This window comes from Anoplopoma fimbria, chromosome 7, assembly GCF_027596085.1.
Source record: "Anoplopoma fimbria isolate UVic2021 breed Golden Eagle Sablefish chromosome 7, Afim_UVic_2022, whole genome shotgun sequence".
NCBI classification, from domain to species: domain Eukaryota; kingdom Metazoa; phylum Chordata; class Actinopteri; order Perciformes; family Anoplopomatidae; genus Anoplopoma; species Anoplopoma fimbria.
Genome location: NC_072455.1, coordinates 13,403,677 through 13,418,478, shown reverse-complemented (window position 1 = coordinate 13,418,478; position 14,802 = coordinate 13,403,677). Strand labels below are relative to the sequence as shown.

Here is a 14,802-nt window from a genome sequence, read left to right as displayed (position 1 = left end):
TGTAGATTATGATATTTACTTTAGAGTTTAAATGGACCAAAAGTGGGCCGATTTCTGTTGATTTAGATTAGGAAATTCTTCAGTGTCTCAATAATGCTCACCTTAATATTTGTAATTAAAGGATTAATTTGTTTTCCTCCTATGGGAGGAGGCACTTCTTGTTTTGGCATCAGCCTAGTGTATAGCAGTCTATTATGATATCCAGCCTGCGTCACTTGGACGCAGTTTTAACTGGCTCCTAATGTCTGCTTTTCACCTGCCTCTCCTCTGAGCAGAGCATGTAAAGACGAGAAAATAACTGTCATGTTGCCTCAACCAAACCGGAATGGTGACTTTTAGTGCATAAGTGTGTGTGTGTGTGTGTGTGTGTGTGTGTGTGTGTGTGTGTGTGTGTGTGTGTGTGTGTGTGTGTGTGTGTGTGTGTGTGTGTGTGTGTGTGTGTGTGTGTGTTTGTGTTGTGTTGTGTGTTGGTCTGTGAGAAAGAGAGAAAGAGAGAGAGAGAGGTGTAGCTCAAACAGGTGCATCCCAAACAGGTAGAGCTGCTCCTTCTTTTTTCTAAAGGGCAAACATGATGTTGCGTGCTTGACAAACCAACACGCAACCAAACTGAATGGACTTACACTTTCCTCAAGGATTGAGTTTTTACAACTTGTTGCTTTTTTAGAATTAATGGGAAGTTAAGAAGGACGGCACTGTAAAAGGGAAGTTGAGCCCAATAAAGGCATTCTCAGAAATGCTTACCTAGAGCTGCTCCTTCTTTTTTCTAAAGGGCAAACATGATGTCGCGTGCTTGACAAACCAACACGCAACCAAACTGAAAGGACTTACACTTTCCTCAAGGACTGAGTTTTTACAACTATAACATATTTCTTGCTCAGGACGGGAAGAGATCAAGTATGGAGACATTAGTCTGCCTCAGTGCTGCCTGCATGCCTGCCCTTTAGGAAACCATTACCTGGACTAATGAGCTTTATTTCAGTGCTGAAATTGTCCCAGCTTCTGCACAGTTAACAGTAACTGCCGAGGAGAATGACACCTCTGCCGACCAGACTGTTTGTGTGTCTCTGCGTCCTCTGGATCTTGGGTAAGAAGGCTTTCCATGCAGTGATATCATGTATAAATAGTGTTATTTCTAGAGGTTAGAGCATGTCTGTATCCTTAGCCTGTCTGGTGTCAGATGTTATATTCCTTCAGTGCCATGGCTTGCAAGCACTCAACAATGAGTATGTAATAACACTATTGTAGGCTGTTTCATATATCCCTATAATACTCCTATACCCTATATTAGGCCTTTTCATGATACCATGTCATCAGACTGAATGGCAATGTTTAGAAGAACATTACAAATTAAGAAAAAATTGGTATTTCAAATGTGACCTTTAGTTTTCTTGCTTAAGAAATTTGTCATGCATATTCACAGGCTGTGTTCTGTACAATATAGGCAGTGGACCCGCTTGTCTTAGTGATAGACTTAGCTGGAGCAGTGCTCCTAAGAAGAAACCACATCTGATATTTCTGGAAAAACAGGTTGCTGTTGATCAGTTCCCCTCCTGTCCGATTCAGGGGAACTGTGAGTGTGTGTGGGCCCTTCTAGTAAGATTGTGTGTGTGTGTGTTGTGAATTCAGTAGGTCTGTCTACTGTTTTACGGTATTCCACAATGTATGAGAATGCATTAATCAGTCTATGAGCCTTTTAGTATCAACTAGTTGAGGTTGATACAAATATGCCAAAAATGCAAATACTTACACAATGTTAGAGAATGACAGTTAAGAAAAATAACTTTTTCAATCCCATACATAAATGCAGATATAGGCGGAGTGTTACTACAGTAATGCAGCACAGGCAGATTCCACAGTTTGGCTTAAACCTCAGGGTGACAAACACACCACACATATTCATGGGAAAACACACTTGTCTGCAGGGCACACTCATCAGGTCTGCTGGTAAATGCATGAATCACATACCCACTGACATATCCGAACAGATTCTCCTAAAGGTACTGAATCAACCCCTATAAGAACTGCTCAGTATAAGACATGCAAACCCCCAAACCTGGTACAAGTTATCTTGGCTGTTTTGGAATGTCTGACAATGTTTCCATTGGAAATCCATGTGGATCAACAAAATCAAGTGTGTGATGGACAGTATAATAGTCTGACTCATAAATTCTGTTTACACATGAGCTCTTCTTCATAACAGTTTTACCAAAACTTGATTAACACTTTGTGGTACCTTACTGTGCCAGAATGTTTTTAAATTAATTCATGTTATGGCTTTGACTAACTTGACTCTCTACTATCAGCCAAGCTGGCAATGTCAGATTGCAATTGCATAACAACCATTGTATGAATTGCCTTTTTTTGCTATTAATGGTCCATAGTGGATGAATCCTTATTATTTTTATGATCCCCTGACATTTTGTCTTACGTCACCATGAGGTTCGCATGTGTGGTTTTTAGGGTCTCAGCAACTATTAAACATTCATATCCCCCTCAGGATGAACTGCTTTAGTTATCACTTTTCATTTTTTATCCAGCCACTATTACACCTGTTTGCCGCCTTTTTTAAAACATGCAAAACCTTCAGATTCCCAGGATATTTACTGACGTAATTTATGTTTCAGAACAAAACATTAAAACCTCTTAAGCTTGTGTTGAGCACATACCTTGTTTCAGGCAAAAACTCATTCAAAACATCTATTAACTTCGACAAAAGGTACCATTTCTGCAACTTATATTTGCAACTGAATAGTGACTTGCATACTTTCAAAACTAGATCTTCGTCAAACAATAGTGAAACTGAAAATGTAGACTTGTGAAAACAGATCCTGTAAGTGATCAGTAGAGAACAAAGTACAACTGCTGTCTGCACAATAACTATATTGTTTTTTGATGGCAAACATAACAGTGATCAGAGATAAATGTTTCAAGAGGCACATTTTTACTGATTAGCTCATCTTAGAGGCGACTGATGAAAAGTCCAGCCGCATTGTAGTCCAGCTTGCATACAGATGGTCTGTCATGTTGTGAATTGATTTATCATAAGTGTTTGGGTGTAATCCACCTGCAGTGTCAACAGTGTCATGGTCATAAGAAAATCACACTCTCTGAAAGAGAATCAATCACCAGCAACAACACAAGCTTCTGTGATGATGAATCACCTGTCCAGGCTTTTAGGTGGCAAGCATTCCACTTATTTGCATTAGCAGAACTTTCACGACACAGAATTATATTTTAGCAGCATGCCAAGAGAAATATCCCCCTGAGAGATGCAAACAAACTCTTGCAATTTCTTATAAACCATTCCATGCAGGTTGCAGGAATCAGCATCTCGTGACTGCCTATTCTCTAAGTGTGTGTGCACTTTATGAGATTGCTAGAGGACAGCAAAAGATATAATCTGATTCACTGTAGTAAGTCTATATCAAACAGAGGGAGAGAGGGGCAGATAAACTTTACAAAATTAGAGATGCATGCTAGCGTTTGTGGTTTATAGTGTTGCAGTGTGAAACACACAGTACACACTGTGTGTGTTTTGTGCCTTGTGTGTTTCCTGAGGCCTTGAAAGGCTCACTCTGTCCAGACACTGCGGTAAACCTCTTTTAGTTTGCTGTGAAAGCTTATCTCGAACAACGAGTTAAGTGACATATCTTCCCTTGTGCTTCTTCTGATAGACAACTTGTTTTCTCTCTCCTCCCTCTTGTCTGTCTTCACTCTGTGTGGACTCTTTAAGCCCCATCTGTGCTCTTCTTGGCTTGAATTTAAATTCTTATAGTCTGAATATGTATTGTCATACATTGAGGGAATTTCGACATATATCGGGAAGCTTCTTTGCTCTCCTGCTGAGAGAATGAGAGGAGGCCCTTTATGCTAAGTTAAGCTGATTGGCTGCTGGCTGTAGCTTCATATTTAACGGACAGATTTGAGAGTGGTATCTATCTTCTCATCTTAAACTCAACAAGAAAGCAAGCATCATTTTAAACTTTTCCTTTAAAGTAAATCCTTAAAAGTGATCAATACAAAATTCAGAGCATATCTAGCGCCTCCACATGGCTCTTAACATGGAGACGGCTGAGATGGCGGCTAGAAGCTAACAGTACAAACAGTGCAAACAAAAGCAACAGTGCTGACAGAGCCGAGAAGGTTGGGGAAAGCAGAGGGTGAGCATTAAGCTTCTTAGACGAATAAGCTGTGAACGCCGAGGGCAGTGCAGAGCGGCGGCCATGAGCTAGCTAATGGAACACGCTCACATGCACTAACATGCACTAAAAGGCATGCACCGCCGGCCTGGCTAAGTAAACAAAGCAGAAAGAAACTCTGATAAAAACACACACAGAGGGAGACCGATTTCATTCTCTGCTCAGGTAGACATTACCTAACTATATCTTTACAGAGGTAATAGTTGTTTACTATAATTATGCTCTGAATGTTGTAGAAAACCGTTAATTAACTTCAATGACAAAGAAGAAGCTTGGAAAATGAATGTAATTTTTTTTATTCACTCTACCCAGCCTAGGTAGCTTGAATGTAAAAGGTCAGCAAAGATAAAGGCGAGACCACATTCTTCAGTGAGTCCACATGCTTTTGTAATATTAGCTTCTTCCTCATATAGCTACTCTCTTTTAAAGTTGGCAAATTAGCAACATGTTTTCCTGTGTAGTAAGTGTCTAAATTAGCAAACAGGGTCATTTCCTGACCTGCTCTTTTCCCTAGAGCTATTGTACTTGTAAGTAACTACAGGTTCAGGTTGAAGGTCAAAGGTCACTGTCAGTGATCTGGTAGAGCTGGAGATCCTTTGGTGTTGAGTTCTGCGTCACTGTAACTGTAAAAAGCAAATTTCAGGATCTCTCAAATGACTGATTTCAGATTTATTTACTCCTCTCTTCTTAAAGTTACAGTGATATGGGGAGACTTTGTGGATCTCCCTCCAAACAATCCCTTACTCTCCCTGGCAGAGGATGAGACCGTCCTGCCCTGTCGCTACCAGCCAACTGGTGGCACTGTGGTGCAGGTCACCTGGTATAAGGAGAAACCTGATGCCACCAAGGATCAGATCATCACTGCACACCATATTAATGGACAGACAGGTCAGTTGGTACCGCGGCCCAGCTCTTGTGGCATTCTCTCTGCTGCAAGCTCGAAAAAGTTTATTTAAGAACATCTTCACACTAAATGACTTCCCCTATCTTTATAATAGCACATTCTCATATATGCTCATTCCAGCTAGCAAATATTCTAATGGTATTAGAATTTGATTTGTTACTTTCAATTCACAACTGCTCATAAAACAAACAGAGCTTAAAGACAGGGGTTAATAACCATGTAAACGAGCGGGGATTCAGTCATTAAAGCTTACACCCATTGTGAGTGAGATACATGGGGGATAAGACAGTGAGCTAAACACCCAGAATGTAAATGTTATTTTCAGCAAGAGTGCAGGCATGTGTATGGAACTGAAACTGACAATTGAAACCCTGAGGTCTGTTTTGAACTTGCTGGGCCAAATTTGTTTTGTCACATCCGATCCGTCCACACATTGTCTTTAAACTCTCTCCCTTCATCACTCTCTGTCTCTCTCTCCATCTTTTCTGCCTCTCTGCAGCGTTTGGGACATGGTCACGACGTGTGCACTTTAAAAGCAGCGAGCCCACCGTGGACTCCTCCCTGGTCATCATGAGCACAGAGATCTCTGATGAGGGGAAATACGTCTGCCGCATCAGCACCTTCCCAACCGGAAACTTTGACAGAGAGATGTCACTCATCGTGTGGAGTGAGTCCATTCCTCGTGAGCATAGAGTAGAAAAAGATTTGCTCCAGTGAAGTTTGTCACTGCAGATGCTGGAGTGCTAATATGTCGCTCTAGGATGAAATGTGATAGTAATTGCAAAAGACTTTCCACTGAAAGGGGGAACTAATATGACTGTTTGCACCACGTGATCCACATATTCGAAGACATAATGAGTTTTACTACAGGCCTAATAATATAATAACATAATCACATATACATGCATAACATACTTACTTATCACCTTATTCGTCAGTAGGTTTTCACACACAAGTTCAGCATTTGTTACACTCCATATAAGCTTATAATCACTAGTGTAGGAAACATAATGTGATTTCATATGATCAGGATTTTCAATCTGATGGCATTTAAGAGACACTTTGTTCTAATTTTCCAACATTTCTACATTATCATCTTTGTATATGTTTAATATGTTCATTATTCTATTATAATGTCTTTATTAGACTAGACCGAGGGTACTCAAATACAAGTTGTAGTAGTCCACTTGCCAAATTTATTTACAGGCTGTCAAAGGGTCCTTGAAGACTTGATTAAGCAAATTATGTTAAAATTCTAATAACTATTATTATTTTTATAAAGTTATTATTTAATACCTTAATTTAACACTCACAAACAGGAAACACTCGACATCACCTGTCTCTTACTGAGCCCCGCCCACTTCAAATAAATAGAAAAAAGAAGATCACATGAGATCCCTCATGTGAAAAAACTAAAACAGTTCTTAATTCTGCCGAAGACTGTGTGTTCATGTACGGCCAATCATTCTTTGTAAGCCACTGATTTAGAAAATATGTTTCCAGTTCACTCTAAGTCTATGTGTGCATTTAACACTAACTGCTAAGTGTGTTGACTTATCATCATTATCTTCATTCTGACCAAACATTTTAACAATCCCCCCTCCAGCCGTTCCTATCTCCTCCCTGGACCCAGTGATTCTGGTGGAGGGACAGTCCTACCGACAGGCCGGTTCCTGTCGCTCTGTTGCCCGCCCGCCCCCCCGCCTCTCCTGGGACACCGACCTGAATGGCCAGTCCATCAATCGTTCCTCTGACAATGGGGCGGTCTCCTCGAGCTACGCCCTGCACCCCCTGAGGAGCATGAACGGCAAGAAGCTGGACTGTCTGGTGTGGCATCCGACTATGAAGGTCCCCCGCAGGCTCAGAAACAAGCTGGTGGTGCACTGTGAGTATTCATCAGGATTATACAGAGGAAGTGTTGCATTACAAAAAACGTTCCACATTCCTCTGTTTATTACATAAAGTTCAAGGTGAAACACTCTTAAAAGACCCCTTATAATGGCCGCTCCATGCTTACAGGATATTTTCAGGGCCCTGTGACTATGAACTTACAATACTTGATTTATTTTAAAATGTTGATAAGCTTGACCGTTCAGCCTTAGCCACATTCGCTCCTGGTCTTTCCTTTTTTTGTTTTACCTCCACGTGCCTCAGATAAACAAAGCTGATAAATGATTGTTCTATCTCCTAGTCCCTCCACACGCAGAGGTGTCTGGCTACAATGGAGACTGGTCTGTGGGTTTGGAGAATGCTGCTCTGAGGTGTGTGAGTGGAGGAAACCCTAAACCACAGAGTTTCAGCTGGATCAGGTACAGTAGGACCCGCCTCCCTCTCTGGCTGTCTGGTACTTGTGTGACTAACTCTGATCACACGTCTGGTCACTGTAACTTTTCTCGTAACTTATGACAGTAATTAGACCAATTATTTGTCTGTAACTCCACCATTTAAGAGTACAAATGGGGTGTTCAGTGCACTAAGGTCATTCTCGTGGGCAAAAGTCAAATGCCAAACAAAGTAAAAAACAATTCACGTGCCTAAGGTGTTTTTATTATTTCTCCAATCCTGCTCTTCTTATATGTAACTGTGTGCTCCAAACTAGACAATGTGACTATCTCAAAAACCATGTCATTTAAAGCAATATTGACATGCAATGTAAATTGTCATAACCGGTTTAGGGAAATAAACCCGTAGCAAGTAGAGATGGATGTAAATACTGCACAATTTGAAATAATCAAAAAGGTCGGCTATGCAAATGTATACAAATGTGCTGTATCATTACAAAGTTCATATCTACAGATGGGGACCAATTTCTTCAATGAAACAAGCACAATGTGTCCATTGCTCCACCTACGTTAACTTTTGGCCAATAGGAACTTTAAGCAATAAGTTTAAAATGTTAGAATGGTTGCACTTACTGAAAGTCAGCTTTAGACTAGTTTTAAATATCTGAATATATTAGGACTTTGCCAGTCTCACAACTGTTCATTTTAAGATCAGTTACTTATAATGTAAGCTATAAATTAGATCACCCTCTGTTTAAAGGTATATTACATTGTGGATTTCCCCACTGTGGGACTAATAAAGGATTATCTAATCTTATCTTGACATGATTCAAATTGAAATGTGTTTTTGTTTATCACAATAATAATAATGTTGTTTCGAAAAGTTGAAAATATTAAGAATACAAATAGTTCCAATAATGCAAATAGTTATAAGCATATGCTTAATTGGTGCTATGATTGAGAGGGAGTCCATGGAAAAAGTTCTCCTCTTTAAGGGGTCCCTCGCCCCAGAAAGTTGAGAAACCCTGCTTTAAACGACATATTCAGAATCAATTACTTGTTATCGTATCCTCATCATTTACAGATTATACTTTATGTTAAAGTAACTTAACAGTGTTTTGTTGATGGTTCTCCACCCATTCCTCGTGACTTTGCCAAACAAGTCCTGGCATTGTCACCTCCCAATTCTGCCTCCTCAATGGAATCTGACAGATTCAGATGTTGTGTGTCATGTAAAAATGCGGCACATTGCTGCCCAGCTTTACACCCAGACGAGGGTTTGACTCTGATGCCTGACTTCTTCTGCTTGAGTCACCTTGTGTCATTTTTAAGCCGTTTCCTTTTGCTCTATTAAGATATTCTCAGGGTGTGGCGTAGAGTTTAGCGAGAAATATGTGAGCCACAAAAAGTGACTTGAAGTCTCTCATGGAATCATGAGAAGTGACAGTTAGGCCCCAAGGGATGAAATCCTTAAATGTAAAGACAATAAAATGCTTGGCGAGGTTTCTTCTGATTTGAGTTGGGGGTTTTTGCCAGGTGATGATGTAGATAATACAGTTAGTCATAGGAACACACCTTGATAAAACAAGTTCTTTGTGAGAAAAACACACGTCATACGCACAAGCATACATTCTCATGAATTAGCATGTAAGTACACACACACACACATACATACGGAGAACCAAGTCAGCACTCAAAATCCCGAGTTATAAGCTACCTCTCTAATGCAGGCCATTCACATGAAAACACACACAGATACAAATGTTAGGTGGCTGCTGCAGCGGGCGAACCTGTTGGCTTTGTCAATAAAAGGCGGCGGGTGAAGTAATAGCAGGTGTCACAGTGTCGTGTTGCGGCTTGTGCCGAGAGCAGACAGATGAGACAGTTTCGCACGAAGGAGGGAGCTGAGAAGAAAAAAACGAAAGGGATGAGCAACACCGATGACAGAGGTGAACTAGTGGGAGCAGCTTGAAAGAATGGTTGGGGTGAGCCAAGAGGCGGAGAGACGAGGAAGAGGAAGCACAATGTGAAGATTTGTACAAGATGTTATCATGGGGCTGTCATGTGTAACACATAGTTCCTCTTCTTCTGCTAGTGGTAGGTGTTAGTGAAGCCTCTGTGAATAGACACTTAGGTTACAGTGAATCCTAGAAAAGTGGAAATACAGCCGGTATTTCTGGGGCAATCAGGTTGATAGTGTTAATAGGCAGAGATTAAGATCAAGTCATGCCCTCTAAACAACACTGAGGCAACACCCAGGACGGTGTTGCTCATCGAAGTTTCTAAAACAACTTCCCTGAGTCACTCTGCCAGGAATTTTACAGTGGTTTCAAAAAATTAAGGGGCATTGTTGGAATATTACTAAACATAGAATTGAAAAGAAAATGTTTTTAATTGTAAATAAATAAATGCACAGTTTGCTACGGTCTATCTTTAATTATTCCTGTGTAACAGTAAAGAACCAGAAAAGAATAAAAAGCAGAAATGGTGGTGCGGTCATGTCATAGGCGACATGGCTGAACGAAAGGAAACTGCACCACCTACAGAAATGTCAGCTTCATATGCGACTCTTTGGGGATTATGATGGGCGTCATGTAATTCTTGTTTTTGTCGAATTAAGCGTTTCCCTCTTTGAGTGTGTTTGTGTGTGTGTGTGTGTGTGTCTGGTATATGTCAATAATTCCCACTTGTTACCTTACAGGATAAAAATGTCCCCTCCCCAAAACTGCTTAAATACTACTTATCAATATTATTTTCCACTTTCACTTTTTTATTTATTTTTTGTGAAGGAAAACCAAGAAAACAGCATTTATTTGCCCCATAGTACAAACATGAGAAAATGGCTCAATCTGGTGGAAAATACTATATTTCTTTAAGGACAGGGCTCTAGATAAGACATCTGATATAAAAAAAGATTTTTAATTTGGTTTAATTGGTTCCAATTGGGACATTTAGTCGTTAAGAATCTGAGTGTCTGTGTTTTATTATAAAAGCTGAGGGTGAACCTCCAAAATAAAAATAAAAAACAACTCAATCCTTGACTAAATGTATGCCACATGTATAAACGCAGCCACAAATTAAAAGGATAACTCTTGTTTTGTTTCTGTATGCAGAATGGGGGGAGAGCTGCCGGAAGGTGTCATCCCCCACCCTAATGGAACACTAGTTTTTGGGCGACCACTAAGCTTGTCAGATGGAGGCATCTACCAGTGTGTGGCGAAGAATGACGTAGGAGTAGGGAAGGCGGAGGTGGATATTGGTGTGGCAGGTACACAACAGAAATGTCAACACCACATACTGCGACGTAACTCTGAGAATACATGTGTGCATCCATCTTATCCTGCCAACTTTCCTACCGACTCTCCATTTGACAGAATCTCCCGAGGAGCCGAGCATGATGGAGAACATGCTGATGATCATCGTGGGGGGCGTGGCTGGGGGGTTGCTGATCTTGATGATCATCGTCATCATCACCGTCACTTGTCATCACAAACGCAAGAACAACAAGCTGGAGAAGGAGCTCACTGTGAGGAAGTATGTGGATTTTATTTTTTTATCAAGATGAGATAAGACGAGATGAAACCTTAATGATCGCCGCAGGGAAGATCGAGCCAATAATAACAACTAAGAATGGAGCAAATCAGAGCTATTAAGCACATTACATCTGACAGTTACCACCGTAGAGCGTGTTCAGTTGGATTAGAGGAACACAAAGTGTCAAATTCAGTTGATAAATTACTGTGTGTGCTGGATGTGCAAAATAACAGCAAAAAATATGCATGAACACTAAATAAAAAATGAAAAAATATGCAGTATGAACTACATAAAAACGTCCACAGTGAACAATTCACGGTAAATAATTTAAATAACTTTGATCTCTGTCTATCATTTTTCACAGGGAGGAAATAAGCACTCTCACCAGACAAGCTTCTTTCAGGATAGTGAACTCTGTCAGCACAGATGCCAGAGGAACGGTACTATACTGAATTATTCTTTTCACACTGAGCATACTGTCCTACTGCAGAATCCTCCTGTGTTTTCTCCTGTGTGTCTGCACGACCTGATTCAGGCTGCCGGTCCCATATGTTTCTCACAATGGTTTTTGTCAAGGATCCTTATTTAGAATTTGTGCTGTGATGAATAACTTATACCATGGCAGTCAAATGATAATATCTTGTCTGTCATCAGTCACTGCTTTGCCTACAAGTGAGTTGGTTTGGAAGTTTTGAAAGGACAGGCACTTTTTTCCAGTTCAACATCTTATCTAGCCCTGTTTCTTTTCATTGCAGACAGAGGAAAACATCCCTCTGAGGGTGGAGGGAACCATAAGGACCAGCATGTCATCCCTCGGGGTCAGTCTACATATCAATCTAACTCTGCATGCAGGGCCAGGGCCTGGGACTGAGGCTTATTATTATTTTATGTAAACAATGAGCTCAATTCATACCCATTTAATGTTTTCTTTTATTATTGTAAACTTGATTTTTCATATATGTATGTACATATATATACATTTTAAAGTGTTACATAATGTTGCTCTGAATTATTTTGTAGTAAAGGGGCCCTTTTGATCTTAGCTAGAGAGAATATTTATTAAATGGCCCGTAGAGTTGCTACCACCATTAGAGCTGGGCTAGCAGTCTCAAAATGTTTCTGACTAGCTGTAGCTTTTTTTTCCAGCATGCAGATACAAAAGTGATACAAATTCTCTCATCTTATTCTAGCCAAGAAAGTGGGTGCAAAAGACCATACAATCTGTGCATCTAATCAGAGAATGAGTGAATGCTGATCAGTCTTTTCCTGCACTGACAGGACCATGCTCACTGCCGTGACAGCCGATCTACTATCTCAGGTGGACGGGGAGGAGGGGGAGCGTTTGACTACCTGGGCCGGCCAGTCCTGCACAACAACTCGCGACGGGGAAGAGACCGGCCTCTGGACAGAGACGAGGAGAACCGACTCAGAGTGGAGACATACGTGAGAAACAGCGCTATTTCTTTAGTAAGTGTGTCTTTGTGGATGCGTATTTCTGGTGCAAGTCAAAGCCTGATGGCCCTAAAATTTGGAATGCATTGTTAACCTCTGCATACTTACCTAATGTTGATCCAATTATGAGTTGTGTGTGCTCCGTGTCTTTGCAGCAGGAGACTCGTTTCCACCCTCCTCTCATGCCATCGGCCTTCCCAATGGTACAGTCCACTGATATTGTAAGACAGCTGAACGGCAGCGCCATTATCCCAACGGATGGGGGTTCACGGCCAGGAAGCGTCACCAAGACTCACCAGCACCCTCCTATGAGCTGCAACTACCCACCGGTAACAGATGACGAGGATGAAGTAGATGAAGGTTTGGGGGGTCCCGCCAGTCAGGAGCATCCTGATGACCAGGACAGCGAGACCAACAGCTCCCAGGTGTCCGAGGTTCACAGTACACGCTACCGGCAGACTAATGGCACACTCAGACCCAAACCCCGGCCAAGCCCCACTGTGGTCAGTCCCCATGCCTCCCTGATCCACAAGGCCCAGATAGTTTAGAGGGCAGCTGGGAAATAACACATGAAACTGCAAGATTGGCCAGCTCTGGACTTGGAGGTGGTTCAAATGCGGATAAACAGGCACAATTCCACAAGAAAACCAGTGTTTGGTCAGGTATAAACAATCTGCACCTTGACTGCAATGCTGAATCTTCTTTATTGTGTGGGAACATGGTGCAATAGAATAAAATCTAAAAGGGAAATAAATGACTCTGAAGCATCTACTGGACATTTCTGGATGTCTGCCGGGTGTTCTGTGATCAACAGTTTGCTGTGAATTCCCTCAGGATTACTGGCACAAACAAAGACGATGTCGCAATATTTCCAGTGCAGCTACTACAGCGTTAAATCACACACAATATTCCTTGCCTGTCTTTCGCAATGCAGTATCTGTTGCTCTGGTACGAATAGGTGAATGCAGCTGACATACCTTTTGTGGGGGATGTTGAAATGTATAGTAGGAAATCAAAATATTCTGGAGAATTGGTAGAGACTGTGGGAAAATTGGTACATCAGGAATGAACATTGCAACACCTCTGTAAGGAGGGAGGATTCATGTTGGAGTGAAGTTCAGTGTATCAGTAACTGTGCCTGTGTTAAGTTCCCTTACACAACAAGCCTTGGGATCTGATCCAAACCATGGGGTTGTTCCTGTCTTGCCACACCTGCAACATGCATACCTCCATATTGTCTTGCTGTCCTTGTGCCTTTGACTTCAAGCAGTAAGACATTTTGGATCAGATAAAGGCTTCGTACAGACAAAACAAGACTAATGTGTCCTACACATGTAGTGATTTTGCGATCTGGAAATATCTACAAATATGCAAATGATTTATTTCAAAAAATAGTTTTATATCTTTTTTTTTAAACTCAAATCATCAGTACAGTAAATAGTAAAGCATACACATATAACAGCTAAATAATGAATATACCCTGTTCCGGCTCCTATGCGTGGATGGTATTTTTAACATATTAAACAAGCACACACACTAAATAAATAGAAGTGTATATATGTTGTGTACCTCCGTGTTTGAACACACATACAGAGTGGATGAAAGCTGGAAAAAGCTACCACATGTTTAGAATGTACATTTTAATTTTACTTATTTGTTTTCTACTGATTGCGTGCTATTTTTGTGAATACATAGGGACTTTAACACTAAAGTCCACAGAGACAAACAAAGGCTGCCAAGAACGTGGACGTAGCTTACTGTATCTGTATGTTGCAACCATTATTCTGCCAGCTGGATTTTTATTTGAACATCAAAGACAAGACGATGCCTTGCCAAGAATAATTTGACATAAACCATTACAGATTTTTTAGTATTGTGGCGAAACCAAACATGTAGTATACATCTGTAGATGAATAATATTGGATGAGTTTTGTATATATGAGTATTGGGTTCTGTTACAGCCCTGATATGGGAAGCAAAATGCCAAAGGGAAAATGAAAAAAAATCACTTTTGCTTTTTTGGCAAATATGAAGTATTATTTTGTTCTCCACACATGTATTACCCTTGATATTTTGATTTCATAAATCATATATTTATGATAAATGTGATCTTCTGAAAATACAACACGAATATGAGTTATTGGAAAAGTTATTGTGCCATAAATGATTTACTGGCACCTAACAGACAAAAGCAACAGATAAGTGGTATTATGTGTGAATGTGGGTTGTATTTGCTGTAGACAGTGCCCCCTGGTGTTTACTGCTTGAAAGTGCAGGGACCTGAATGAGCCTAACGCAAAACTACAGAACTATGAATGACTCTGCATTCCCCTGTGATTTTGTAAAATGATCACTTGCCCGGTTTTTCATTTATTTTAAGGGATATGTATGGGTATCAGCTTATGTTGATGGGTTGGAAATAAATGTGCAT

General features: G+C 40.7%; 1 protein-coding gene across 1 annotated transcript; it reads left to right on the top strand.

Annotated features, from left to right (window-relative positions):
• Window positions 1-1,029: 1,029 nt before the first annotated feature.
• nectin4a (nectin cell adhesion molecule 4a) lies at window positions 1,030-14,746 on the top strand. The gene is made up of 11 exons (XM_054601707.1): window positions 1,030-1,084; window positions 4,893-5,087; window positions 5,603-5,770; window positions 6,710-6,988; window positions 7,295-7,412; window positions 10,499-10,653; window positions 10,760-10,919; window positions 11,284-11,359; window positions 11,675-11,737; window positions 12,198-12,386; window positions 12,527-14,746. Exons 1-11 carry the CDS (start codon window positions 1,030-1,032, stop codon window positions 12,917-12,919), a joined length of 1,851 nt encoding a protein of 616 aa, XP_054457682.1. The 3' UTR covers window positions 12,920-14,746.
• The last annotated feature ends 56 nt before the right edge of the window (window positions 14,747-14,802 follow it).

Excerpts from the sequence above, each read along its gene's own strand:
- nectin4a (XM_054601707.1), top strand. The coding sequence starts at position 1,030 with ATGACACCTCTGCCGACCAGACTGTTTGTGTGTCTCTGCGTCCTCTGG. Across the intron at positions 6,989-7,294 it reads AAACAAGCTGGTGGTGCACT|TCCCTCCACACGCAGAGGTG; the intron begins GTGAGTATTCAT and ends TCTATCTCCTAG. Across the intron at positions 12,387-12,526 it reads GAAACAGCGCTATTTCTTTA|CAGGAGACTCGTTTCCACCC; the intron begins GTAAGTGTGTCT and ends GTGTCTTTGCAG.